Source organism: Anguilla anguilla, chromosome 8, assembly GCF_013347855.1.
Source record: "Anguilla anguilla isolate fAngAng1 chromosome 8, fAngAng1.pri, whole genome shotgun sequence".
NCBI lineage: Eukaryota > Metazoa > Chordata > Actinopteri > Anguilliformes > Anguillidae > Anguilla > Anguilla anguilla.
The window spans coordinates 33,361,902-33,388,814 of record NC_049208.1 but is presented as its reverse complement, the minus strand read 5'-3'; the positions used below and the strand labels follow the sequence as shown (position 1 = coordinate 33,388,814).

General features: G+C 41.3%; 2 protein-coding genes across 3 annotated transcripts; one reads left to right on the top strand and one right to left on the bottom strand.

Annotated features, from left to right (window-relative positions):
* Positions 1–1,548: 1,548 nt before the first annotated feature.
* LOC118233804 (myeloid leukemia factor 2-like) lies at positions 1,549–6,882 on the bottom strand. The gene is made up of 7 exons (XM_035429777.1): positions 6,839–6,882; positions 5,962–6,073; positions 5,761–5,796; positions 5,589–5,645; positions 5,356–5,484; positions 4,738–4,897; positions 1,549–4,073 (listed from the first exon to the last, which is right to left on the bottom strand). Exons 1-7 carry the CDS (start codon positions 6,880–6,882, stop codon positions 3,856–3,858), a joined length of 756 nt encoding a protein of 251 aa, XP_035285668.1. The 3' UTR covers positions 1,549–3,855.
* Positions 6,883–14,052: 7,170 nt separating this feature from the next.
* LOC118234664 (cell division control protein 42 homolog) lies at positions 14,053–19,819 on the top strand. 2 transcript variants are annotated; one of them, XM_035431367.1, is made up of 6 exons: positions 14,053–14,153; positions 15,490–15,594; positions 16,004–16,076; positions 16,205–16,314; positions 17,065–17,262; positions 19,688–19,819. In XM_035431367.1, exons 2-6 carry the CDS (start codon positions 15,490–15,492, stop codon positions 19,775–19,777), a joined length of 576 nt encoding a protein of 191 aa, XP_035287258.1. In that variant the 5' UTR covers positions 14,053–14,153; the 3' UTR covers positions 19,778–19,819. The 2 variants fall into 2 exon arrangements, with proteins under 2 accessions (XP_035287258.1, XP_035287259.1); XM_035431368.1 differs by lacking the exon at positions 14,053–14,153 and adding an exon at positions 14,161–14,674.
* Positions 19,820–26,913: the final 7,094 nt, after the last annotated feature.

Here is a 26,913-nt window from a genome sequence, read left to right as displayed (position 1 = left end):
TGCTCAATGCCTTTAGTATGGATTAGATTACAGTTCATAGAAAAAAAATGAACTGTCTTCAGTTTCACAGCTGATATATTCCCTGTAATTATAAATATTTTACCTGGTTTCAGAGCAGTTATTGGTTGAAAGTATCAGGTTGGTTGTTTCATTCAGCTTTACAAATGGAAAAGGTTGCCAATGCAGCTGAATATATTTTAGTCTGAGTTACCCTATGGGTATTAAGCAGCACACAAATTACTTGGTGGCACAGAATCTTTAAAAATTAGGTAAATGGCAAAATTAAAAGTTTTCTCTCCGCCATAGGGCATCTCAGATTAAAAATGTTTTTTGGAGAAAAAAAAAGTATGTATTCAATGCATTATAGCAAATTAGATTAATTAAATTATAAATGACAGATCATGATATCCTCTAGTGACAGTGTTTCCTCAGAGGTACATCACCTAATTAGCCAGATGAGGTAATTAGACGCATGTGACTGAACCAGCTGAGTAGCAAGCCTGGTGAAAATCAACGTCAGCACACAGACAGGAACAAACACCCAGCTTATAAAGGCCTTCCTTCCATCTGAGTATACCGTTAGCTGAACTAAATCAGTACACTCTCTTTGACATCTTTATATTAGGTATTTATTTGCACAATCAAATGCTTTTGACCCATCTCTACTGCTCTCCTCCATTAGAAAGAGCTGTGTGTTTACTGCATGAAAATTGCCATATAAAGCCATTACATTCAGGGCAGGTCATGATATAGTAAATCAGGACAGACTGTAGGGAAAACCAGTGTACATGTGCCAGGAAGCCTTTTGGCATAAGCTAGCCCACAGCCCTTCTCCCATGTCTGGTCATGCACTTTCACGCTACATGTTCGGTAGCCAGGGTGGAAGAGGGGAGTGTTGGGCGTAATTGGCTTTATAAGGTAGGCCATAAAAAAGACTGATGGTAATTCGAGGTGAAGTTCCCGCACGGAGAGACGACGGTATGGGAGATAATCCGCGAGTAAACGGCTGAGTTTAATGAGATTAGCGCAGAGAACAACCGACACTCTGTCCTTCAGAACAGAGCCAGGGGGTGTTTGGAGAAAAGAAAGATGGACGAGGTTATAAATAACAAGGACGTGCAAAGGGAAAAGGGAAAAGGGAAAATGGATTGACATTTGCCAGGAGTGGGGAAAATGTAGTTCATCGGTTATTTTCTTCTTTTAGCTGGTTCTGTAACACATGCCAGTCGTTTTGTTTTGTCAGTGTGCTTTATTTTAACTCCAAGCTCTGAAATGAACTATATTCTATAAGTCATTCAAATGTCTTTATATACATGCAGCAAATCACACGATGTGATGTGTGTGTAAATATTAACCACATGCATCCTTACCCATAGTGAGCATGTATAGAGTGGGTGGGGTGGGAGTGGGGAGGGTTTTTGGAGTGTAAGGTGCCTCTTACTGAAAGAAAACTGAAACATAATGTACTCAGCAGGTCATCTGCTGGTTGTGTTCAGATTTCTTTGGGCCCTTTGTGGTCTAGAGAAAATTACCAACCATTTTACACCATTTTCTCTACATATAAAGTTTATTTTTTAAATTTTCATTTAACATGCTTCAGGCAGATGTTTTCAAACAAAGTAAATGGATGTTGAGGTTTTTTGTTATTGATTTCATGTCATGTCCTATAGTGCAACTGACAACACAAATTAAACAAAGTCACCTAATAAACACAGACTTGGGGGGACATGGGGAGAGAGATGAGAGACAAAGAAAATGAAGTCTAACTCTTAAAACTGCTGACTTCACAGCCATCGAGCCAGACAATACACGCTCATCCAATTATTTAACAATGTTTATTTATGAATATTAAGTTTCGTAATTAGTCTACAGTGTACAATTCAACCCACGCAGAGACCTCAGTGTCTACACCAACGGATTTGGAAAAAATGTGTTATATAATACTGTTTTAGCAGCATGTTGCGCATTTTGTGTGTGCGTGTGTGTGTCTGTCTGTGTGAGTGTGAGTGTCTGCGCATGTGAGCGGGTGTGATATGTGTGTGTGTGTGTGTGTGTGCGTGTGTGTGCGCATGTGTGAGTGAGAGATAACGTGTGATGTTGCATAATGTTTACATTGAAAGTTCTGAGGCATGTAGATTGTACAGTTCCATTATAGCAGACATCTTCAATGATCACTTATTCTCCCCTTCTGTCCCTCATCATCCTGTTTTCACAGCATCAATGCAATAGCCTTTACACATTATCTATCCTGTGAGGGGGGGGGGGGAGGGGTTTGAAACTAATGACCGAGGTGGAGTTAACGGACTAGGACCAAACATTACAAGTTTAAACACGGGGGAACATTTAAATCGTTACACATTCTCAGCACTACATTGGCCTGGGCATCCCACATATGTAAGAATATCTTATTAAATCTGGAAAAAAAAAAAAAAACATTGTGTTGAAAAGAAAAACAAAATTGCCCTGGGCACGAGGAATACATATTTATAAGGACTAAATGAGGGCTCCATCAAAAATAGGTGTGTGCCAAGTGTGATCTGGTTCAATTGCAGCAAATCCCGCTAGTCTATTTAAAGGTAGCTTCAAACTAGATCAGGCAAATGCAAGAGCATCGAGACCTGCAGAGCAAGCAACGCCACGTTCCCATTGGTTGCACAGGTACACACAAGCCAGGCTTGCCATCCTTCAAAATTAACTGAAAATGTACTTGTGCTGTAAATGTGGCTATTCTGAAGAACAGTAACCAAATATGCTAACAGAGCCAAGACCGGTGGCTGAAAACTGGCTTCTTGCTCAAATGCATGTCCTGCTTGTGAAACTGCATGCACTACACACTGGAAAACCAGTTTTTCTTGCCATTCTGTTGACTCATTTTAACACATACTGGGTTTTAAAAAAACTCACTGCACCTAGCAATTTTCACAAAAATATGTCAACTTATAATACAGGTAATGGGAAAAATCCATTTCTTCATTATATCCTCAGCCGCCCACTGCAAGTGTCTCACATTAATGAAATAGAATTTTGCAAAGCGAAGATGAGAGGCATTGTTCAAGATGCGCAATTAAAAGCAAACCCATATTCGACTGAAAGGTTCAATTACTGCATAGCTAAATTCACATCAGAAGTATTAACACATCTTCAAAGTCTCGATTCCTTACAGAAATGCCATGGAATGGATTGATGACACCATTAATCAGAATTTAGTCATCACTGAGGTAGGCTTAAACAGAGCTCTCATGTGTTCCCATCCAACAGTATCACAAATGCGCCGTTTTTAAAAGTGCAACCCGGTTACTCTATTACTCGCCTCTTCACCCAACAATTTTAACTTTAAATACCATAAGCAAGAAGTTTCATTTAAAGTTCCTTAAAGACATTAAATATGTATTCGGAAACAAGCAGACGACAGACCTAATAATCAAAATGGACCAAATCTCCAAACCAAAACACACTCTCTTGATTTTTGATTCCGCAAAAAACCCGTCTGTCTATATGAGCTGGGTTGCTGAGATTTTCAAACATTGTGAACTATATGCTGCAATGCCATCCACAAGCACAATATTATAACTGCATTCTACTTGCAATCGAGAGGGGGCTGCTGTCAATCATTAGATGTTTGATACAAAAAAAGCTTTAATGCACTGGCGAGGATTGCAGAGACCAATGCAGTAGCTCAACATGTCTGACAATTAATGACCTCTTAATTCATCTCAGGATGTTTGCTGCAATTGAGGCAGACTCACCATACAATGCAATAGTACTGTTACTGTGCTGTCATTGTACTCCATTTTTTTTTGTTGTTGTTTTAACCGATTAGTTCCTCTGTTCCTGTTCCTCGGTCTCACCTCTCGCTCACCAATCGTAGCGTGGGCGAGACGGGGGTGGGCGGTGCCTCGGGGAGTCGTGGTGAGGGGCGGGTGGGGAGGAGGAGCCGGTGGGGCCGGTGAGGGCCAGCTGCTGCCCGCCCGCTGCCGCCCTTCTGTCTCGGCCATAGTCCAACCCCCGGGCATTCGGAGGGGGGTATCTCCCCGCCTCCCTCCTCCACTCGTCGTCAAAGGCTGCGGCCTCACCTGCGCGAGGAAGGGGGGGGGGGGGCAGAGGTAGATTGGTTGACTCTGCACGGTCCAAATGTAGACTCCTACATGCTGACTCGGCACTAAGCCCGCCCACTCGTGTACTGCTCAGTCTGTTCCCTCCCACAGAAGCCTCCCTTTCTCCTCATCCTGACTCTTCCTTCTTTCCCTCACTGCCTTTGCCATCCCTGCTAACTTTTCCTTGCACAGCTCCATCCCAGTACAATGAACACGCGTTCAAAAAACGTGAAAGGGTCACATAAGAGGTTTAGACAGAGGCAGAGATAATACAACAGCAATAGGCCGTTGGTGTCATCACTTTTCTGTTAGGAACCAGATTGGAGCTCTCCACCAATCACAGAGTACTTTGGGAACAACAAATAAAGCAAAGCCAGAGGTAAATGGTGAATACCTTATGACTACAGTTTCCACCATACATAAAAGGCTCCTGGAAATATTGCCAGAAAGCATCCACCAATCACCATCAGGGTTGTTCCTTGCCTCCCTACCAACATACTCCATAATTGGTGGAGCTCCTCCCTGCTTTCCATGGAAAAAGCTACAACACCAACACCTCACGCTCATTGTATTTGCCCTGGACAGAGGCAGAAAGCGAACAGCAGTGGGCAGAGAGCAGGATAAGGCCGAAGGGCAAGCTCACTCTCTTCCAGGTTGATGAAGTCCTGCCTCTCCTCGCGGTCGCCTGTCCTGTGGTTGCGGGACCTCTCCATCACGTGGGCCCGCTCCCGGATGTGGTGCCCGATGGACATGCGCTCAAGGCCGCTCTCGCTGTCCCGCATCGCCTGCCGTGTTTCCCTTATCTGGAAAGGGCAGGTGGGGGAGGGGGCAGGGAGTCGAAGCAAGACCGAGAGAGAGAGAGAGAGATGTAATCTCAGTACCCTACAGCAGAGAAACCGGGCACAGTGATCCATATCACCTACTTGATGCCGTACATAGAAATGAGAAGGAACATTCAAGCCCGCCAGCATTTCAACCGCATTTTGCCAATTTACAGGAATAAATTCCAAGCCAATCATTTAAAACCTGAAATGAGTGAAAATCCCAGTTGATGGATTCAATACAGACTACATATGATCTACTTAAATGTACCCATTTTAAAGCAAGGTGCTGACACCACTACTAGCTTTTCCTCAAATCGTAAATTGGAGTGCAGCGTCTCTAGGATAAGATCATATGAAGGCGTTTTGTGATCTGAAAATCATTTTTTTAAGAACCCTCTGGCAGGCAGTGCTCCCCAGTACCACTCCGCCCTTCTCACCCCTCCGGGGGCGGTCCTGGTGGAGCTGCTCTGCTGATAGACTCTGGGGGTGCCAGACCCAGAGGAGGAGTAGGAGATGACCGTGGAGGAAGAGTACGTCTGACAGGCGGGGGAGCCAGACATTGGCTCCTGGATGAGAAACAGGAAAGCAGCAGTAAGGAGAGGTCAGTGTAATAGGCTAGAGACCAATGCGAGGCAGCAGTAGCAGTGACAGACGGGGAAGTGGTGCCTACCATGTTCTCCATCATCCCTCTCATCATTCCAAACATGTCCATGAAGCCCTCGCCTCCCTGCAAGGCAAAGCAGGAGTTCAAGAACGATTGAACGAGGAAATTAAAAAACAACAACAGCAACAAACAATAATATTAATAACAAAAAATAGCCAGGATACACCAAAGGCCTTACCATTCCCATCATTCCAAAGGGGGCTATGGCTCCCGCCTGTGAACAAGAGCAAGAGCAGCAGTCATCTCATCATTCAATGGCACCCCCAAGAGTAGCAGTGGGCTCATCCAATAATTATACAAAGAAAGGTGAGTGCCACAGGCAAGTACACATACATATAAACATACGCAGTTACACATAAACATACAGTTAGACAAGCACCTGAATATGGGGGTTCCGTGGCGGCTGTATCTGAGGGGCGAAGGGAAACGGTTCAAAGCCGAATGACCCAAACATACTTCGCATTTGCTGCCGATGAGCCGAGAATGGATCCCTGCAAAGTCACAGACACACTCCCTGTCATATCCTCAAGGTTTCAGGTTTATCCATTACACAAAAGCTGCTGACCAGGGCCCTAAAACTGTTCTGTATTTGTATACGTATAAAACATTATTTTAAAAATGTTTGTTTTTTTTGTGCGTGTGCATGCATGTACATTGCTATTGTACTGTAGGTCCTGTCTTGTTTGAAAAAATAACAATGCCTGTTTTTGTAGTTTCCTTTCAATCAGTGGCCAATTTGGGCCTTGGGAACGATGAGTGTTGACTCCTTAGTCAATAAACAACTAAAATTAAGCACAAAGTGCAGAAACACTCAAAAAAACCAGCAAATATTGTGGACTTGAGTTTAAGGATTAGTGTGTACATTTGACTGAGCATGAACGTCTATGGTATTGTACACACAGGAAAGGACAGCACATTAACTGCACCATTTCCTCCATTTTCTTTTTTTGTGTTTCTGTATTCAGAATCAGACCATGCACAATGGTTTAAAAAAGGAGTTTCAATCGGCTGCGTTAACCGTCCTTACTGACAGTAAATAAAGCTCTTTCAAGTTTCGAAAGGCGTTAGGCCTAAAGTTTCAAAACTCAGTTTCACTTTTCGCCAGTCATCTCAGTGAACTCACATTTCTTAATATCAATCCTTTACGGTTCGTGCAGCCTTAAGTTGCACTTTTAGTACAGCGTGTAAATGCAGATAAACGTAAGAGAAAACAGGAGGTGTTAATGTTAGAAAATATTAGCAAGCAAGATACTTACATCATATACGGGCTGTCGTCCACGTCACTTAAGTATCGAAACATTTTTGGTCATCCAGCGGTTTCGTTTATTCGGTGAAAAATTCTAAAATATGTACTGTAAACTGCCAGCTATCTATCAAATGAATTGACGACCACGCATTTAGCAAAACAATGAGGATAGCTGGCTAACGCTATTCTATGGAACACATACAGCAAGCGCTTGCTAGTGAATACAAGTTTACTAGCTAAGCTAGCTACCTGGCTTGCTAATGTTATCGGGAATAGACTACTCGCTAAATGTTTCTTGTTCAATTTACAACACACCGCACATACATTTGACGGCAATGTTAACTAACCTCATATGCATTCCACAATACCGAGCATGCCAGCAATGCAATTTCATTGATTTTCCCCAGAAAATGACAGGCAAACGGGGACAAACTAGCTAACACTGGATAGAACAATGCTTATACGCTAGTTAGCAAGCCAACTATCTGAATAGGTAACTAGTCACCCAACACATCACTTATTTGGTTAATCAACCAGTTTTCCAGTAATCTAAATTGCGAATCGAGTTACTGTTTTCGCAAATGCTTGAACACCGAAGTGACAATGGAAGCCAAGAGGACGACTTTGCTGATTGTTGTTTTCTGTGCATGTACGCTCCGATCTGTTTAACCAAGTACAAAACTCACAGGCTCCGTTTTTCTAACCCTAACCCAGAACAATAATATCGAATGCCAGTTTGCACAAATGTGCATAAAAGAGTTCGAAAAATGTCGGTAAATTTAAAGCGAAATACCAGGTGAAGACGACGAACATTCCATGTTACCTAAGGACACACCGGAAATGGCGTCAAACAAATCTGCAAAACTGGCCTGTGTTTTGTCCACGAAATACGGTACCGGGTACAGAAAACTTGCTGCATCTGCATCTGACCTCTAGCGAAACAATTAAGGTAATTAATACATTTTCACTGTCCTCTGGTCTCAAACTGAATGAGGCCAAATGTGAGCTTCTTCCTATTAAGGATTGTTTAGATACGGTTATCTCAGGGATTCCTGTCAAACAGAAGGTTAAATACATTACCATTATAATAGAGAAAGAGCAAAATTCTAGAGTGTGTGACAATTTTAATTTTAACTCAGTTAATTACTTCAGTCCAACAGAGATTTAATCTTTGGCCTCACATGTATTCATCCATAGCAAGGTGTTCCTTTTGTTACCAAAGTTGAAGGCCTCTCCAGGCTTTACACTGTCATAGCACTTGATATCCCAAAAGACATTCGCACAAAAGTAGACAGGATCCTGTTTGATTTTGTTTGGAAAAACAAAATCTGTTATATAAAAAAACAATATTATGATGAACAAAGTTTGTTATGCTGAGCTTCATGTCCTGGACTTTTTTTTCTTGAACTCTTCTTTCAAAATCAAATGGATTAATTATTCATCATTATTTATTGAGAGATAGTTTGATAATGGCATATTGCTTGTAAGTCAATTGTTATTTACTTATGCAGTTCCAAATTGTGCTAGAATGCTATTGATATCAGCCTCTAGGGGTAAAAATAGCATTGCTCTTAATTTAACCCCTACCTTTCTAATGTATGCCCTTTTTTGACTGCAAAAGCCAGCAACCAATGTAGTACAAATATTATTTGAAGAAATACTATTTCTAAACATGCTGCAGATTTCTTTTGGTATAATTTATATAATGACATACATAGGTGAAACACCTGGGTTTTATCTAGAAAATGTCTTCTTACAAATAAAATACGTGAGGTATTACTTAAGGTGCTGCACAGGTGTTACTCAGTTAAAACCTTGCGGAATTAAAAATTGATATTGACACTATGCTCATTCTGTACTGATGAAGCAATAAATCATGTACTTTGGGAATGTACATATTGTCATGTTTATTGGAGTGTTTTAAATAATTTTCTCAATGGTAAAATAAATTGTTTTTTAAACTGAAAATTGAATATGTGGTATGTGTTTTTCAAAAAATGATAAGATAAATATAAATAAAATGTATGTTATACATTAGCTCTTAATCTGAGCTAAATATCATTTCCATTCTAGCAAATTTGCTAATGCTATGACCTTGAGAAACTTGTAATATGTTTATTTCCTGGTGTTCCTGTGATATTCTGTATATATTTGTAGTGTTTCAATTTTTTTTTTAATTGCATCTGACCTCATAGGCACAACGCCAAACAAGCTATGAACCCCTCTACACTGTTCATATTTTTCATCAAGGACATTTATATCAACCTCCTTCGTATTTTGGTGTCTGTCCTGTCACAAATTCATTTCAGTCAGATACAGAACTGGACAAAAATACCATTAAGATATATAATATGTGAACTGGTAGCACTTCATCTTCCTATGCCTACTTAGTTTAAAAAGTGTAAGGTTTTAAGGAGTAAAAAATAACAAAGGGTATGTAATGACTGCTATACTGTGTATCCGAATAAGTGTAGCAACATCCCCTTGCGTGATAGGGACTTCGTATTTTAAACATTCCGTGTGAAATCAAAACTGGCCCAGGACCCCTTTAGCTTTTCCTGGCATTTTCCAAAAATAATCCTCGTGAAGAAAAGATTATTTGCAAAATGGTATTCTTATTTTAAAGTGATTCCCCTTTGGGGGATTTTTTTTATGGAAATCAGGTTCCCAGGTACCAGTTTCATATTGATTTGATAATTAAGGGATAACTGATTTATCACAAGTTAACTGCATTTATTTTTTCCCATGCATTTAATATGTCATCATTTAAGAACAATGAATGAACAAGAACAGTATGATTGTCATTAAAATGTTGTCAGTAAAAAGCTAACTTGAGTACAATTGACATATTGAAGCACTGATTTATTGCAAATTCTATTGTGAAGCAAAGCTTTGTGATAATGACAGTTTATCACAATCTAAGTTTTATTAAAAACTTTGTAATTAGAGACTTTTTTGACAATGCAATATTTAGAAGCATGTTGTGAACCGCTACAAATGGGAAGTGTTTTCTTTTTTTTTTTCTTTTTTTTCACAGAGGCCAGACGGTGGTGCAGTGATCCCATATACAGTCTACACTTCTGTGGCCAATGCTGATTATACAGTTTGAACAGTTTGATGATGATCTCACAAAGACTTGTGTGTAGACACACACACACACACACACACACACACACACACACATTTTATATAGCCAAGGAGAAACTAACTAATAAAAATGACTCAATTTGATCCAGTTTTAATTGGTATAGAATATCATTGGGATGACAGGTATGCCAAATTACAGCTCGGTGGGGCGGTATGCCCCATACATATACAGCACCAGGAGTTGTACATTGGGTAGCATTGCTTTGGAATACAGCTTGTTTAATTTGTGTGAACTAAGATAGCCAGTATTTCTTGTAACTTGTAACTGAGATTTTTCAAGTTTGAATTAATGACTTATAGACAGTGCTTTGTATGTTTGCGTAACTTGCCATTTTTGTACATTGAAAACATGTTTTTCTTCAGATATCATTACAGATTGTTGGTAAAGTTCCAGATAAAATGATAAAGATGATACCTCCAGCTATTCCAAATGTCATTGGCTCAAGCACACTCAAAGTGTCCAAGATCATTTATATACCTAAACCATTCTCTGACATGCCTTCAAAAACAGATTTTCTCTGGGCTGTAAAAAAAACAAATAAAGTAACATTCCAAGGTAGTCATCAGTGCCTTCCAAATCAGACCATTGTTGTCATGTGACTTCTCCCAGTCACATTGCACAACTACCTAACAAGGTTTGATTTAGGTTGCACCGTCTGCTGAGTTCTACCCAAATTTCAGGGAGTCTCATCCAATGAACTCATCTCATGGATCGACCAATGGGCCCACTATGAACCGCTAGTGTCATGTGATTTCAGTATGAACATACAATAGAACAGTCATCATCTGAGCGGCTGTCATTAATAAACTGTCACAGGAGAACTTTAATTAATACTATCTGTATTGCTACACACCCAGTGTCATTGGCTACTTGTTGTTGTATTAGATTCTTGCTATATCTTAACTGCACTGCCCTGCAGTTGCCTTGTTTTTTATTGTTTTGCCATGTTTTTTATATTTAATTGTTTTGGCTCTGCCTTTGTGTACCATAAACATTCCTCTTGTCAGTGTTTACTGATAAACGGCACTGAACATGAATCTGTTGATAAGTGACCTGCTCAGCAACATGGTCACAAGCTCAGTGGTATGTCCACTACACCACACTGATGCTTTTGTTTAGTTATTCTGTTTGCTTTTGTTCTGTTCTACACAATTTACATGCACTGAATTCTTTTTCAGTTCTGTACACAGGCACAATATTCATGCAATGCGGAGGTAGAGCAATCTAGCAGCCTCTTCCTTGCTTTCTCTTTCAGGATGATGATTGCTGATCTCCTCCAGTAGTGTGCTGCTCTGGAAGAAGGGTGGAAGGGGCAATTAATTAATGGTGGAGAGTGTGAGGGAGTAAAGTAAAAGTGGATTGTTTTTTAGAGGAATATTGTTAGTGTTGGGTGGACTATTGGAAAATGTACCGATTACAATGTAATTAGCAATGTAATATGATGGATTACTCAAAATGTGATCAAATCTGATTGCTTTTGGATTAATTCCAGTTTCATTAGACAAATATCTTAGTTTGTATGTTTCTGATTGTGAATTCTTTTTTCTTTCTTTGAATGTGTAGTCAAAAGTGTAATGATTTAATCTTTAGAAAAAGTTACTGTAATCAGATTGTGCATATCCTGGGCTCATTACAGTTACTTTTGTGATCCAGTTACATAATCCAGATTGCAAATAATCCTGCCAACTCTGAGTATAGTTGTATAGTATAACAAAATACAATAATTTGGTTGATATACAGTGCCGTAAAAAAATATGCCCCCTTCTGAATGGTTTCAGTTCTGTAGACAAAATGTAGTATTAGACAACGGTACCTCACAGCAAGGAGGTTGAGGGTTCTAATCTCGGTTTGGGGCCTTTCTGTGTGGAGTGTTCTCCCTGTGTCCGCATGTGTTTCCTCCGGGTACTCCGGTTTCCTCATACAATCCAAAGACATGCAGGTAGGCTAATTGGAGACTCTAAATTGCCCATAGGTAAGAGTGTGTGATTGAATGGTGTATGTGCCCTGTGATAGATTGGCGACCTGCCTCTCACCCAATGCACGCTGGGATAGGCTCCAGCACCCCCCGCGACTCTGCTCAGGATAAGCGGGTATAGATAATGGATGGATGGATGGATTTTATTTATTCAATGAAAAAGTTATCAAACACCCATATCACTCACGTGACAAAGTAAACTTAATAACTGGTTGCAGCGCCTTTAGCAGCAATTACTGCAACCAACGCTTTCTATAATTTTATATCACATTTCTGTGGAGGAATTTTAGCCCACGTTTCTTTGCAGAACTTAATTCAGACAAATTGGTAGGTTTTTGAGCATGAACTGCTAGTTTCAGGTTCTGTCGCAGCATCTGTATTGGGTTCACATCAGGAAATTGACTAGGCCACTCCAAAACTTTAATTTTGTTTCCTTTCAGCCATTCAGCTATGGACTTGCTTTTGTGTTTTGGATCAGTGGGCCTCATTCAGAAAACTTTTCTTAAATTATTCTTACTTTTTTTGTTAAAAATGTTCCTATGAAAAATCAATATGGGATTTATGACACATGTGCAAGCCTTTGTTTTTGCGCAAATCCCAGGTGTATGAGATGATGATTGCTGACTATTAGTAAATTTTATGCGCAATCCTGTTCATGTGACTTGCATAATGAAACAGTCATGAACATACAGAGATAAGAAAAAAAAACGATGAATGCTGAAATGTTTGTGATCAAATGTGATTGTATACATGTTTCGTGAATGAGGCCCATTGTCTTGCTGCATAACCCAATTACACTTCAGTTGACTGGACATTCTCATTTTTTGGTACCAAGCAGAAGTCATGGTTCCTTCAGTAGTGGTAAGTTGTCCAGGTCCCAAGGCAGCAACGTATCCCCACATCATCACACTACCACCACCATGTTTGACTGTTGGCATGTATTTATTACTGTGAAATTATGTATTTGTTTTATGCCTGACATAATGGGACACGTCTCACAAGAATCCCTTTTTTGCCCAGTCGCTTTCTTATTGTGGAGTCATAAACATTGACCTTACCTGAGGCCAGAGAGGCCTGCAGTTCTTTGGATGTTCTTCTGGGAACTTTTGTGACTTCCTGGATGAGTTGTCATTGTGCCCTTGAGGAAATTTTGGCAGACTGGCCACTCCTGAAGATTCACCACTGTTCCAAGTGTTCCCCATTTGGACATACTCTAATGGCTCTCATTGTGGTTTAGTGGAGTCCTGTGGAGGCTTTGTAAGCATTTCCAGAGTGAAATGGCTTTTCACTTTCCAGTGAAGACTTTTTTTTTCTCATCTCTTCTGGGACTTCCTTTGATTGTAACATAGTGTGCTTTCAGAAATTTTGCAGTGTCTACTTCTCTCTGATGGTAAGGTTCAATAAGAGGGAGGTTTAGATTCAACAGGACTGGCTACAATCAAGCCTGGCTGTGTTCAATCAGCTGAATCTAATTATAAGTTTAAATTTGTGTAATTGGTTGATTGTGAAACTATGGCAATTACTTTTTCACATGGGTAATATGGGTGTTTCATAACCTATTTGATTTAAAAAAAATATATAATAACACAAAAATGTGTTTGTCTCATTTTGTCTAATATTCATTTTTTTCCCTAAAGATCTGAAACCATTCAGTGACAAATATATAATATATAATAGAGGAAGTCAGGAAGGGGCAAATACTTTTTCACAGCACTGTGCATTTCAACACTTGACAAATATGCCATCTGCAATGAAAGTTTGCACTATTTGAGCTTAACAAATGGCTCAGAAGAGTGGGACTCCAAAGTACGTGATGAGCTACTTAAACTGTGATCATCAGAAGCCAAAAGAAACCACTCACCACAAAGTACATGTGGGATTAACAATAATGGAACATGTCCGATTAACAATAATATTTTATTTAAGGATGACTGCATAATTAGACATAAACAAGAATCCATCATTCATTGCATAAAAGGTATGACTCGGTCATGACCAAATTCATGTGTTAACAACAACAACAACAACAACAACAATAATAATAATAATAATAATAATAATAATAATAATAATAATAATAATAAAATAATTCTTTTCTTAGGGGTGGGTTTCCTTACTGACACGCCCCTACCAGCGGTTACATCGACTCTGCTGCTCTCGCAAGCAAACCCGGATGTAACAACGCCTTGTTGGACTGAGAGGGTGAGTTGGTAGCAGTTCAGGTTTGAGGGAAAAACTGCTACGTTAGACGGCGACATTATTAATTATACTTACCTAACGATTAAGAATGAAGTTTATGTTACAGTATTAAGCATAGGCAGTCTTTCAGATTATGTATTTTAGTTTTGTATGAACTAACCTAGCTAGCATGCTAACTAAGTGTAAGCGGCCATCTAGATTGCTAGCTAACCGGCAAGTTAATCTAGCCATCGTAAAATAGCTAACCAGCTTCTAAGTTTTTAACAACTTTTCAAAAGTTTTAAAGTAATTTCAGAACTTGCCATATGTAAGCTACTGTTATAATACAGAACTGTTTCTAACTTTGCCCGCAACAAAAGATTAAATGAAAAATATAGCTAACTTAGTGCTAACTAGCTTGATAGTAGCTGTTGCTTTTAAAATACATTGACACTAGGTATATAATTTGGACGAGCATTGTTACTGGTGTTAACTTAAGCTGTTCATACGGTTGTTTTGGATTTCAGGAATAGTATTGTTTAAAGGTAGGTTAAAAGATATCTTATCGTTGATCTTTTGTGGCGTTAGCTATGCTTACTGCTAAACGTGGCTGAGGAAGTGGTTGTCTGGTATTTAGCTAGCTAGCTAACTAGCTAGCACAGTTATACGAACAGCGACGTCCCAGACTTTGCTTTGTATTGTACACGGAAGTGAATAAGTTTGGTGTCATCACGCTTTTACATATAGCTATATCCAGCTAACGTTAGCAGCTCTTGTAGTTCAAAACGAGTTGATATCGCAGTGTTGATTCCTTTTGCCCCATTTCTAAAATGCATATGGAGTACAGTTTCAATCTGCAGCTAGCTATGGATGGTCAAGAATAATTTTCATTGTACTGCAGGTACTGTTCAAGTCAGTGACGATACATATCATTAAGGGATGTATCACTGGTGTGCATGTACATTTATACATCACATCAATAGAACTGACATTAATCTTCTTCACAGTAAAATTAAGAATTATCTATAAAAATGCTTGGCATGGATATTAATGTGATTTATAATATGACCCTGTGCTGTCCTCAGCCGTACCTACTTCTGGGCGTTAGCGCTGCACGTAGAGGTTTCGGGATTTCTTGGAATATTTGTCACATCCTGCTGTGTGTTGAGTTAGTGAGGTCGGATCCCAGAGGATCATGCATGAGACATTCCGTAACAAATGAAAGCAGCTGCTGTTGTTTTCCAGCTATTATGACAGTTAAAATTGTGGTTTAATTGTGCACACAATCAAAATATTCACACTGTGCTGTAGTCAGTTTGGCGGTAATGTGTTAACTTCTTTCTCTCCTGTATTTCTGTAGATGCAGACGATAAAGTGTGTTGTGGTGGGGGATGGTGCTGTGGGAAAGACCTGCCTGCTGATCTCCTACACAACAAACAAGTTCCCTTCTGAATATGTGCCCACGGTGAGAATTCTGCCTCTAACTGACCTTCCTGGAACAGTATCCAGATTTTATTTTAAATGGTAGGGGGGCAGGATCAGTTGCAGTTAATCTGGTCCTGGATCAGTTTTGAGGGACGCAGATGACCCGGAGTGAGTCAGCCAGCTCTCTTGACGTCATTGTCAGTGGCCTCACTTCAAGTTGTGAAAATAAGGCCAATTAATGCCGTTCTTAACCAGATCTTTCTGGGAGGAACTCTGATAACTGTCAGCACAGCAAGTTGGGAAATGGTTAACTAGAGCAGAATAAGGTTTGTGGCCTACAACTCCCAGAATCCTCTTTGATGTGACACTGAATGTGATGCAGGAGTGCTTAAATGACACTGGCATAGGGGTTGTCTCTTCTGCACTCACGCCCTTCTCTCCCCCGACAGGTGTTTGATAACTATGCCGTGACGGTGATGATCGGTGGGGAGCCCTACACTCTGGGCCTGTTTGACACTGCAGGTGAAATATGCCCTGCCTCTTCCTCATGTAGCATTAGAGGCAGCTATGGCTGCCCTGTCTGCTTCCACCACCGTTCCCATGTACTGTGATTGGCTGTTTGGCGTGACCCCTTTCCTGTCTACCTACAGGTCAGGAGGACTACGACCGACTCCGGCCGCTCAGTTACCCCCAGACGGACGTCTTCCTCGTCTGCTTCTCCGTGGTGTCCCCGTCCTCCTTCGAGAACGTCAAGGAGAAGGTCCGTCTGCAGCTTCGTCCTCGAGTCTCAGTTCGACGCATGCTTTCGCTTGCCTATGACCATCTTTTCTTTCTCTTCGCTCTGTCCTCTGTCCGTGCGCAATGCGTGTCGGTCCTTCTCATTCTGTGTCGGTGGATTGTGGTGTTGGGTGTTGTCAGTTAGTCAGTCGGGCACTGTGCTTGTATGTAACTGGATAGCGTTTGTGGTAATCTGTTTTGGTCTCTCATGGTTGTGGTGGAAATTCTCTAGATCTCCAAGTTCGGTGAGAAGAGTCAAATAGACTTTCACACAATATTCAGTTCAAACATTTATTTGGCCAAATAGGTGAGTTCACACAGAGAAAAAACTGTTTCTGCATGAAGGCTCTCTGAACACTAGAGAGCCTTCTCTTTTATAAGCTTACACTTCATAAGCGTGTCTCGCAGAAAGTATAATCTTCTCCCCCTCCCTTACATCCTTCAGTTCAGAACAACATATCTTTTAAGGGAGGGGTGAGAGGTACATTTGTAATTTTCCGTTTACTGTTTCTTATTGCTGTGGCTAAGCATAATTTTTCTATCACATGGTGCGTGTTGCTGCATAATTCTCAGTGTTTCAGTATGTACGCCCTGTCCCCCTTGTCCCATCTCTCTTGCTGTTTCTCTCTCTCCCTTTCCCTCCCTCCCTCCCCCCCTTCTCTTGCTGTATCGCTCCTCTGTCTCTCTCACTCCCCCTCTCTGAGCCTGTGTGTCTCCTTGTCTGCCCCCCCAGTGGGTACCCGAGATCTCTCACCATTGCCCCCGCACGCCCTTCCTGCTGGTGGGAACTCAGATGGACCTGCGGGACGACAGCAACACGGTGGAGAAGCTAGCCAAGAACAAACAGCGCCCCCTGTCTTTCGAGAGCGGCGAAAAGCTGGCCAGGGACCTGCGCGCTGTCAAATACGTGGAATGCTCCGCCCTCACACAGGTACCGTACGTGCTGCAGTCTTACAGGGCTCTAATTAGCCATGCGATAACGGTTGTTTGAAATGCAGTTACCCTGTGAAAGATGGAACTCTACTGGAAGGCACACTGAAATTCCCAGTGCATTCCTCAAGATTTTATTGTGTTGTGAATATAATGCATCCTTCGAATTCCTGCAGTCCTTTTATTTTTAACTGCGGCAGCTAAACCAGAATTGGAATGTCTGTTTAGCTCAGCTGGTCCATAAGGTGTTTAACAGCACATATTCAACAGGGCTACAAAGTTGTTATTTCAGTCTAGACAATTCTAGTTACCACTGTGCCATATGCTAGAACAGAGTTTGCTTTGGACAAGTACAAAATAAATGCACGAGAGCAATTAACTCAAATCCACATCTGCTTGGCTCAGCAGGTCAAAGCGCTTAGTGATGACACCTACTTACTATTTTGGTGAGGCTCCCTTAAGCCGCCACAGAAAGAATATTAGTTCCCATTGTACCATATGTTAGAAGAATGGGTGCTTCAGCAATTCAGATTCCGAGTCAGGAATCTGGCCAGGCAGCATACCAGTGAGGGAATTGATGCAGGTAGATGAGATATTTGGGCAGTTGAATAATAGAACGTTCTAGCACAGTCGGATTGGCTAATATAGACAAATTGAGCGCAGCCGCTCCAAGCGCTGCATGGCTGTCATAAAGAGAAATGAGTCTCGCTCTGGATTCATATAACTCCTGAGTAGCTGCTGTGTGTTGTATATTAAAGAAATGGGAGTGGTAGTGAAGTCGCATTATCAAACGGTGAAGCGTGACCAGTGACACAGGACGGGTGTGATTGGCCAGTGACACAGGACTGGTGTGATTAGGACAGTCACACAGGACTGGTGTGATTGGACAGTCACACAGGACTGGTTTGATTGGCCAGTGACACACGACTTGTGTGATTGGCCTGTGGCACAGGTCTGGTTGGATTGGCCAGTGACACAGGGCTGATGTGATTGGCCAGTGACACAGGGCTGATGTGATTGGCCAGTGACACAGGACTGGTGTGATTGGCCAGCGACACATGACTAGATTATTGGCCAGTGACACAGGACTGGTGTGATTGGCATGCGACAAAACAGACTTTTCAGCTGAGTGATTGACAGGGATGGCGTCATGGCGTTTGAGTGAATCAGGCTAAACCTGTTGTATGGCTTTCATTTGGAACAGTAAACCTCTGTGGCTCCAGGCTGTATTGTTCTTGCCTTTATGTCTGGGTGTTAGCGCTGCACGTAGAGGTTTTGGGATTGCTTGGAAAATTTGTCACATCCTGTTGAGTGTTGAGAAAGAGCGGTCGGATCACAGTGGATCTGGAAGTTCACGGTGGGGTCAATCAGGTTCTCTTTCTTATGCATGAGACGGTCCTTCCGAAACGAATGAAAGCAGAATCCTGAAAAGATCGAAGGTGCTCTAATTCCAAGCCCAGTGCGTGCTGCAGTGTTGAATGCGTAAGTTTGTGTAAGGCACTGATGCTTTGTTGTTCTGTTCAGTTCAGTGCAGTCATGCATAGTGCATGCCTCTTATTTCTGCAAAGGTGTCATCCTAGCTGAATTGCCCTTTGTGGTAATCAGCATCTTATCTTTACCATTGAGTGATTCCTCTTGCGTTCATGCTCTGGTTAGTGTAAATGGTGCACAACTGTATAAGTCATCTCCCATTAAATATATTCTGGAGGATGGTGTAACCGTATAAATGTCGCTTTAGCCATAGTATCCTGGAAGCCTTTCTAATGCACATATTGGACAGTGACAAAGAGTTTATTTTATTTCAGTTTTTTCCCCATTAACCACCAAGTGCTGACTCTCAGTCAAAACACACTGTTTGCTAACACTGCCCCACTTCTTTAATCCTGTTGTGTGTTGAGTAATTTGTGGCAAATTACAGAGGAACCGGGAGATTGCTGTGTGTTTAATACGTGTAACCGCCTGTGTTAAAAAAAACCGGCCTTGCAAAACTGACCTACGTAGTGAGAATTGAAGGTAGCTGCCTCCTTGTGAAATCCACCGTCCAGGGCGCTAATGCCATGTTAATTAGTGGGGCTGGGTGTAGGGTATATTCCTCATTCCCCAACACTGGTGTCACTGACCTTCTCAAATCAGTCTTGGGCTACGAGTTATGCATCCACAGTTTGGTTGGATGCATGGAGCTCTGGCTGCAGTTGCATTCATGCGAGAGCTAAAGGAGCCCTGTGACTTTCTGTCTGATGCAATCTGGTTCTGTCGTGTCTAATCCTGTCATGTACTGTCCACACTCGTCTGGTCTGGTCCAGTCTCGTCTGGCGCATTGCTGTGTGTGTTTGTGTGTGTGTCTGTGAGGCCCAGCCTCTCTGTTTGAGCTGCGCACTGCGCTCAGGGAGAGAGCCGCTAACCCCACTTTGTTCCCTGTGTCTCAGCGAGGGCTGAAGAACGTGTTCGACGAGGCCATCCTGGCAGCGTTGGAGCCGCCCGAAACCAAGCCCAAGAAGCGCTGCAGACTGCTATAGAGAGAGAGGGAGAGAGAGGGAGGGAGGGAGAGAGGGAGGGAGGGAGGGAGAGAGGGAGGGAGGGAGGGAGGGAGGGAGGGAGGGAGGGAGGGAGGGAGGGAGAGCCAAGACAGGAAGGCAAAGGAAGAGGAATAGGGGAGGGGGGAAGGAAGGGTGGGTGTGACAGGAAAAGGAAACGGACAGAGGGACCGACTCGTTGACACAGTGCCTTCAGCCAATCCCGAGGGAAGCAGGGGCGAGAATTTCTCACCCAATCAAAACCCAGTCCTGTAAGAGTCCAGGAAGGGAGGGAGGAAGTTACTCTTCTTTTTTTTCCCAAGTGGACAGGGATTTAAATAGAATTAGTTTTTTGTTAACCTTACAGTTTAAAGTTCTGGGAGGAGGAATGGTGAATTATGTTATTGGGATGTAAAGAACGAGCTGGCCAGAATACTGCTAACCGTTAATCTCAGACTGCAGACTGGACACGAATGCATACTTATCCACTATTCTCCACCTGCTGCCACCTTCTGGTTAATAATGGGAACTTCCAAGTGCATTTTTCTCTAGCAATCTGCTGGCCACAGAGAACTGAATTAATATTTTCTTCTTTTTTTTTTTTTTGGAGTATGATGTTATTAATATTATAAATATTATGTTTTCCTCTATTGGGGATTTTTAGCGGTTTTCCATTTTAAAACTTGAGTTTTTTTATTGTTTTTATTATTTTGTGATTTTTTGCAACAGTAACTGGTTGCAGTTCATTAACGACATAACAATCATAATTCTAATGTGTAAATTACTGATCTGAATAATTCCTCTGGGTGTAATCAAAGAATGTCTAATAAAAATGGTTCTACTGGCCGACTGTGACAGTGTATTTTATCACTACAGCAAAATCCCTTTTATTGCATATTGGCTGATTTTATACTTCATTTTGTTGCTTAGTGTGCAGCTGTCTCAATTGAATCCCATTTGTCTTTCTTCTGGTATTTGCATATTCAGGATGCATGCATAATGTTACAACGGACCCAAGCTAAGTGTTAGCGTTTTGATATGGTTAAATTATTTGTTGATATTCAAATGCTTGTGTGACCTTCAATATAGGTACACTTACGAACTATTTCAGTTTTAAATGCAGTGCACAATGAATGACATGACTAGCTCAAACAAGGCCTGTTTTGAAATGCTCAAAACATAAATGCCTCAATTATTTAATCTTTAAAAAGCGTATCACATTTAGCATGCTCTATTCTGCAAGACACTGTCTAGTATTGTTTTGGTCATAGTCATCCTATGACTGTGGTCTGTGTATACTTGCTCCGATACCGCCTGAAGTATCCCTCCTTGCCACCTTGGCCGGCCCCACCCACTGCCTCCCTCGGCCCATTTCAGAGGTGCCAGACGCAGCAGATAGATCACTTAACATACAAGTGAGAACAGGGGTCAATAAACATCAGCTTGGGCCTGTGGGGCAAATATATCCTGATAGGGGCAGGTACAGATATCTGAGGTGCAATGTACCAAGCATTTAGGGCCCATCTTCATTAATCTACTTTAATCAAACCATCAAGGGTCCTGAATCCAGTGGTAAGGATTTTTCTGTCTGCTATCAAGGCAAGGAAAACTCATTAATAAGCCACCTCTGTTTAGACGCGCTGACACTGATGCATATTATGGCTCAGGACCAACACTGCATCAGGAAGTGGAGTGGTTCCTGTACACAGAGCACGAGTGCTGCTAAGTCATCTCATAATGCACTCTCAGACTGGTGAGCCAGCTGCAGAATATACAAACACCGGGTGACTGTGGTACAGGAAGTGTATCTGTGAGGACATGTTTGTGAGTGAGCTCTTGTAGAGTTTATTTTTGTTTCTTTGCTGAACCTAGATTATAAGTCAAATATTGATAAATGTTGCAAAAGAGCAGTTTACGCTTAAATAGCACATACGCTTAAACGATGGACTCTGAAGATGTGTGCAGCATGAAATTAGTGCAATACGCATTATCAATTCATATCTACAAACAGGAAATGCCATGGGTTGGTATCAAGACCGACGACACCAGCAACTACTAACACAATTCATCCTCAGGTCAAATAAATCACAGCAGCACATGAACAAAGCCACATCACTCACTAGGAGGCACAACAAAGGTACAGATAGGAAACAAAATTATATGCTATTTAACCATAATAAGACAGTATCGTATTGTCAAAACGTACATTCAAAGCCAGTAACACACTGTTAAAATTCACACTCAATGACCATAGCTTTTAACGTCCAGAGAAGACAGGCTGTGCTCACACAGATACCAGCAAGAAGTTGAGACAGATTTATAAAAACTGCCAACCAAATTTTCCAACCCAGCAGCTCTAGCACTGCCTGTGCCTCTGGACACTCGTAAACATGAGGAACATATCCTGCTGGTGGCATGGAGAGCACTCCGTTTTTTAGATCTAGATTCAATCTGACAGCCACAGTGCCGGTCAGAAAAATCCCATGCAGTACAGGCTGGACATCTGCATGCATTATAAGCCACTCCCACCACCTTGTGACTACCCAAGCTGAACACAGCTCTGAGATTTCACACACACGTCATATACTTACTCATCCCTATAAGTAAAGCCTGAGACCAAATCCATTCCATTGATAGATCTGCTACCTTCAGCAGTCTGTAGTGGCTGTACAAATAAACCAGAGGCCAGTGCGTGTACTCTGGTAATGTCCTTTGGAATGTACTTTATGGTTCTTTTTTGTGTTGATAAAACACATCTGAAATGCACTCAAAGAGATTGACAAAGTAAGAAAATGTAAAAGTCAGACAGACTAATAGAGACTAACAAAGATTAACAGAAAGACTGAGTTGGGTTGAGTTAGGGAGAGAGAGAGAGAGAGAGAGAGAGAGGGTCAGGGTTAGGGTTTTTTTTGCCGTACCACCATAGAACTGAAATTAGGAAAATCTTTATTACCAACAAACATCTGGTCCAATATCTTGGTTTTAATCATCACACTGGGAGCTAAAATAAGGGGCCCAGTACCATTACCTCCAAATTCCATAGCTGCCACAAAAGTTCAAAGGTAACATTAACTGCTGGTAAGAATACGAAAGAATGTTCTACAGCTAAATAGAGACACACCCAACAGATCAAACCTTGGGATACCAGCATCCTCTGTATCAGCACCCAATAGCAAAACAGCCAAAAACATCCATAAATAAAACTAGCCTTACCTTTGAAGGCAAAAGCACTTTATAGCAGAAAAAAAAAGAATTAAGAGCAGAAGCCGCTAAACAAACTTGAAAGTTATTGGCCCATAAACTGAAACCACAGTATCTACTATTTTTAGAATCCCTGGAAATACAAATATACTTCTAGACAGAATCACAGCCTATAAGTATAAAAAGCAACATATTTGCACAATAATATATGCTTTGGTGTGAAACAATAGTTTGTAGTGCGCAGTGTGTTCATTGTGCCAGGGGAGGTTGTTATTTTTGTGGTGATGCAGAAATGGAACATAGTGTTACACAACCATGTAAATGAATCACAGGACGATACAGTATAATTTAGTTTGGCATTTTATCTTGTATAAAAACACCCAATAGTTATTAAATATTATGTTGTGGGACCATTGCCACACAATACTTAAAGATACTGTACATGTTTAGAGCAGTAGAGGGCGCTCTTTCATGTATTTTCCGCAAGACAGACATTAAAAGCAAATCATTTCATTTCATTTATAATCATGTATGAATCATCTGTAACTGCAGGTTTATTTCAATATCATAAACAAAATTAGTCTTCCTGTTACCATTATTTTTTATAAAATGTCATAGATTAGGAGGAATGGAAAAATCTCTGGACAAATTTGCCACATGCAATAATTTGGGATATTTAAAATAATGATTTTTCGTATTTTATTCCATCATATAGACACTTATGCTAGAACAGTGGTAGTTGCGCACTGGCTCAACAAATACATGACATCAATCTCACTTTAGACAAGTTTACCCTTGTTGGTTATTTTGTGGTTGATATCCTTCATTGGAGTACAAATTAAAAAATTGATTTACAAATTCAATGTTAATTTTGGGACTGATTGTTCAACATATTATAACTAAGTTTTATCTGTTAAGTGTTCATCTACCACTTCCGCTATCTCTGTTATTCCAGAGTTCTGATTAGCTGTGCAATTACAAACACAGGAAGCAATTCAGAGACCTAATTTGTGTAATTTAAACACAGCTCCCCAACAATTAAAGAGGCAATTTACGAGGCCCAAGCAGCTCAGCTATACAGCCTTATGTATCATTTGTCCAGACACAATCAATGACATGAAACATCCAACTTTGATGAGTCTTGGAATGGCAGGATTTTGAAGGTACCTGGTATGCTTTATGGACCTGAGACATGGGAATGTAGGTTTCATCCAGGTTGCATTTATTATTCAGAGGTTAGGCATCACATCCTTGTCACCCATATTCGCCACAGATTTTTCAAGTGCACTGTGGCCGACTAGTGGGTGACATTTGCAAGTTATCTACCAGATTTGGCATGTCTAATAATAATAATGGGGTTCCAGCAGCTTCACTGCTTAGACCCCTAAAATCCTCCTTTGAAGAGATGAACATTTGAAACAGGTTTTTGTCATGTGTGATTGCATGGCTCGTATTTTTCAGTCTTCACATCTACTATCCTCAAGAGCACTTTTTTTTGTTTTTTTTTCCAGTAGATTAAAGGGTAAGTAGTTAGAGGGATAAATTGGGAAGAGAGGAGAGACGCAAAGAGAGCCCATATAATGGAGTGAGAGAAACAGAAAATGTGGGGGGGGGGGGGGGGGGGGGGGGGGGGGGGTGAATTAAGCAGAAGTGAGTGGAGCTCAGTACTTTCACTGTAGCACATCACCCCTGGTACTGCAGAGATCCTTTGTTTCCGTAGCAAATAAGTTATATCTGATGGCGAGAAGCATCAGAATAATGACTTTTGTGAATGTATTTTATTTTTGCAAACCAGAGGACAAAGTACAACATAAATGTCCCAACAAAGGCATAAAACCAGAGATCATTGCCCCACCCTCTACCGTCCACAGCTTCCCAGAAACATACAGACACCTCACTGTGAGAAGACCCAGGCCTTTCACAGCAGACGGAACAGGATGTGATGTCACTGTTCTTAGCTATCACATTTAGTTTACTTCTTCTTGCTGTTATGGTTTCTGCTGGTGACACAGAGATGTGGACCTGGCAGTACTGACAGTGGGGTGGCTATTTTGGGAACCCCATCGATTGCCTGGCAATAAAAGGCTAAAATGAAGCACAGAGAGGGGTTAACTGTCACCTCTTGTCTTCTCCTCCTTTCCTTTGAGCAACAATCCAATCACCTTTCCCTTTTTTTCTTAAAATTTTCATCTCCACTCATCCTTTCTCAAATTCAGTTATGAAATTGATTTCGTCCTGCAGGTATAATATCTCCCAAAATGTAAAATGAAAATTATATTTGAGAAATAAATTATCATGTAAGACATCTCCTTTCCTTTCCCTAAAGTAAACATATCCTCCAATAGAGCAGCAACCCAGCATGCCAGCTAACCTTCTTGCAATTAATTATTTGGTGCTGCCTCTCTCTTCATCAAACAGTACTCCTTCAACCTTTACATCAACCACAACCTGACCATAGTGTAGAACCCCTGTCTCTGTGGCACAAAATCATTCAGAGAACATTGTGTGAATGTGTACTTAAACCGCTCCACCTGATGGGAGGGGGCGTTATTGTAGACTCGGTTTGCTAAGAATTGCTCAGGCTTGCCGCCATCTTTGCTTTTTCCTCTTTTTTTCTCTCTCATGTACTATTCCTTTGTCTGGTGTCGGTTACATGTGAGCGATGCCGTCTCCCCTGATGGATTGCCTATGTTTCATCTGCTGTTTTAGCGCCACTTGCTCCTCCATGCCTTGCCTCTGTCTCGTCAAGAATACCTCTCCGTCTTTCTCCATCTTCCTTATTTTTCTTACACCCACACCCGCCCTTCGTCTGCCCCAGTTTGTCCCACCCTGTCCAGGCAGGGGAACACCACCTGCGGCCATCTCACAAAGGCCTGCGTGCCGCCGCGGCCTCCACCGCAGTAGGTAGAGTGACAGGTTACGGTGCACCACCCATGATGGAGTCAATGACGACCGGAGCCACACTTCCTGACACTTCAAATCGTTTTTTTTTTTTGTTTTTTTTTGCACATGTCGGAACCTGCAGGTAAATTTATCAGCCATTTCAAGGTATCATTGCCTTGTGAACCTATTAGCCTACTTTACATTCTAATACAGCGTGCCTCCTCCTGACAACCCACCATGTGCATAGATAAAGGGGCTTAGCCTGAGTCACTGTGGCTTATTTTACAGCTAAGACTATACTGACTTACAAAGTTATCATTTTATGCTAAATAACAATTAAGTATCTTCCATTAAGCTGTTACACTGTTTGGAAAAACTTTTACTCAAAGTGAATTGTATGGTATTGTTCACATTTTTTTTTCTCATCTCTTGTCTCCTTTTATATATGGGGGGGGGGGGGGGGTTATTTTTGTAGCAAAGGGTTTTATTGCATTGTATTGCAATAAAAATGTTTGAAACACATCACACACTGGCCAAACACTGGCAAACTTACAGTGCGTGCACACACATACACACACACACACACAGAAACAATATTACCTCTCAATAACTACATACTTCATCAGCTATAGCATATTGGCTTATGCAGCTAAACAGTATATACTGAAGTCGCACTGCTTGAACTGTATGTCCGTCAGTGTGTACAATACATGTTATAAATATGCTCTCCAAGGTTTCAGTGCTGATGCTGTTGTGTAGATTTTAATGCATACAAGCCAACTCTCTGCCTCAATCAGTCTATATAATCATATCGTGTAATTCCGGGCCACATTTCCAGTTGAATGTGATTTTATTGTATCTCTAATTTGCAGACAAGCATACATCTATGCATAGCTATTTCTATATACTGAGCACTTTTCTGTGGCAGTATACAATATGTGCCTCAGCACCTCCTGGAGTCTCTTAGTCACAGAGGTTTGTGATTATTATTGGATGGCCAGTTGACCTCATTATAAGATGGTTGCCACTGGTAACCATAGACATCTGGGGCAGAA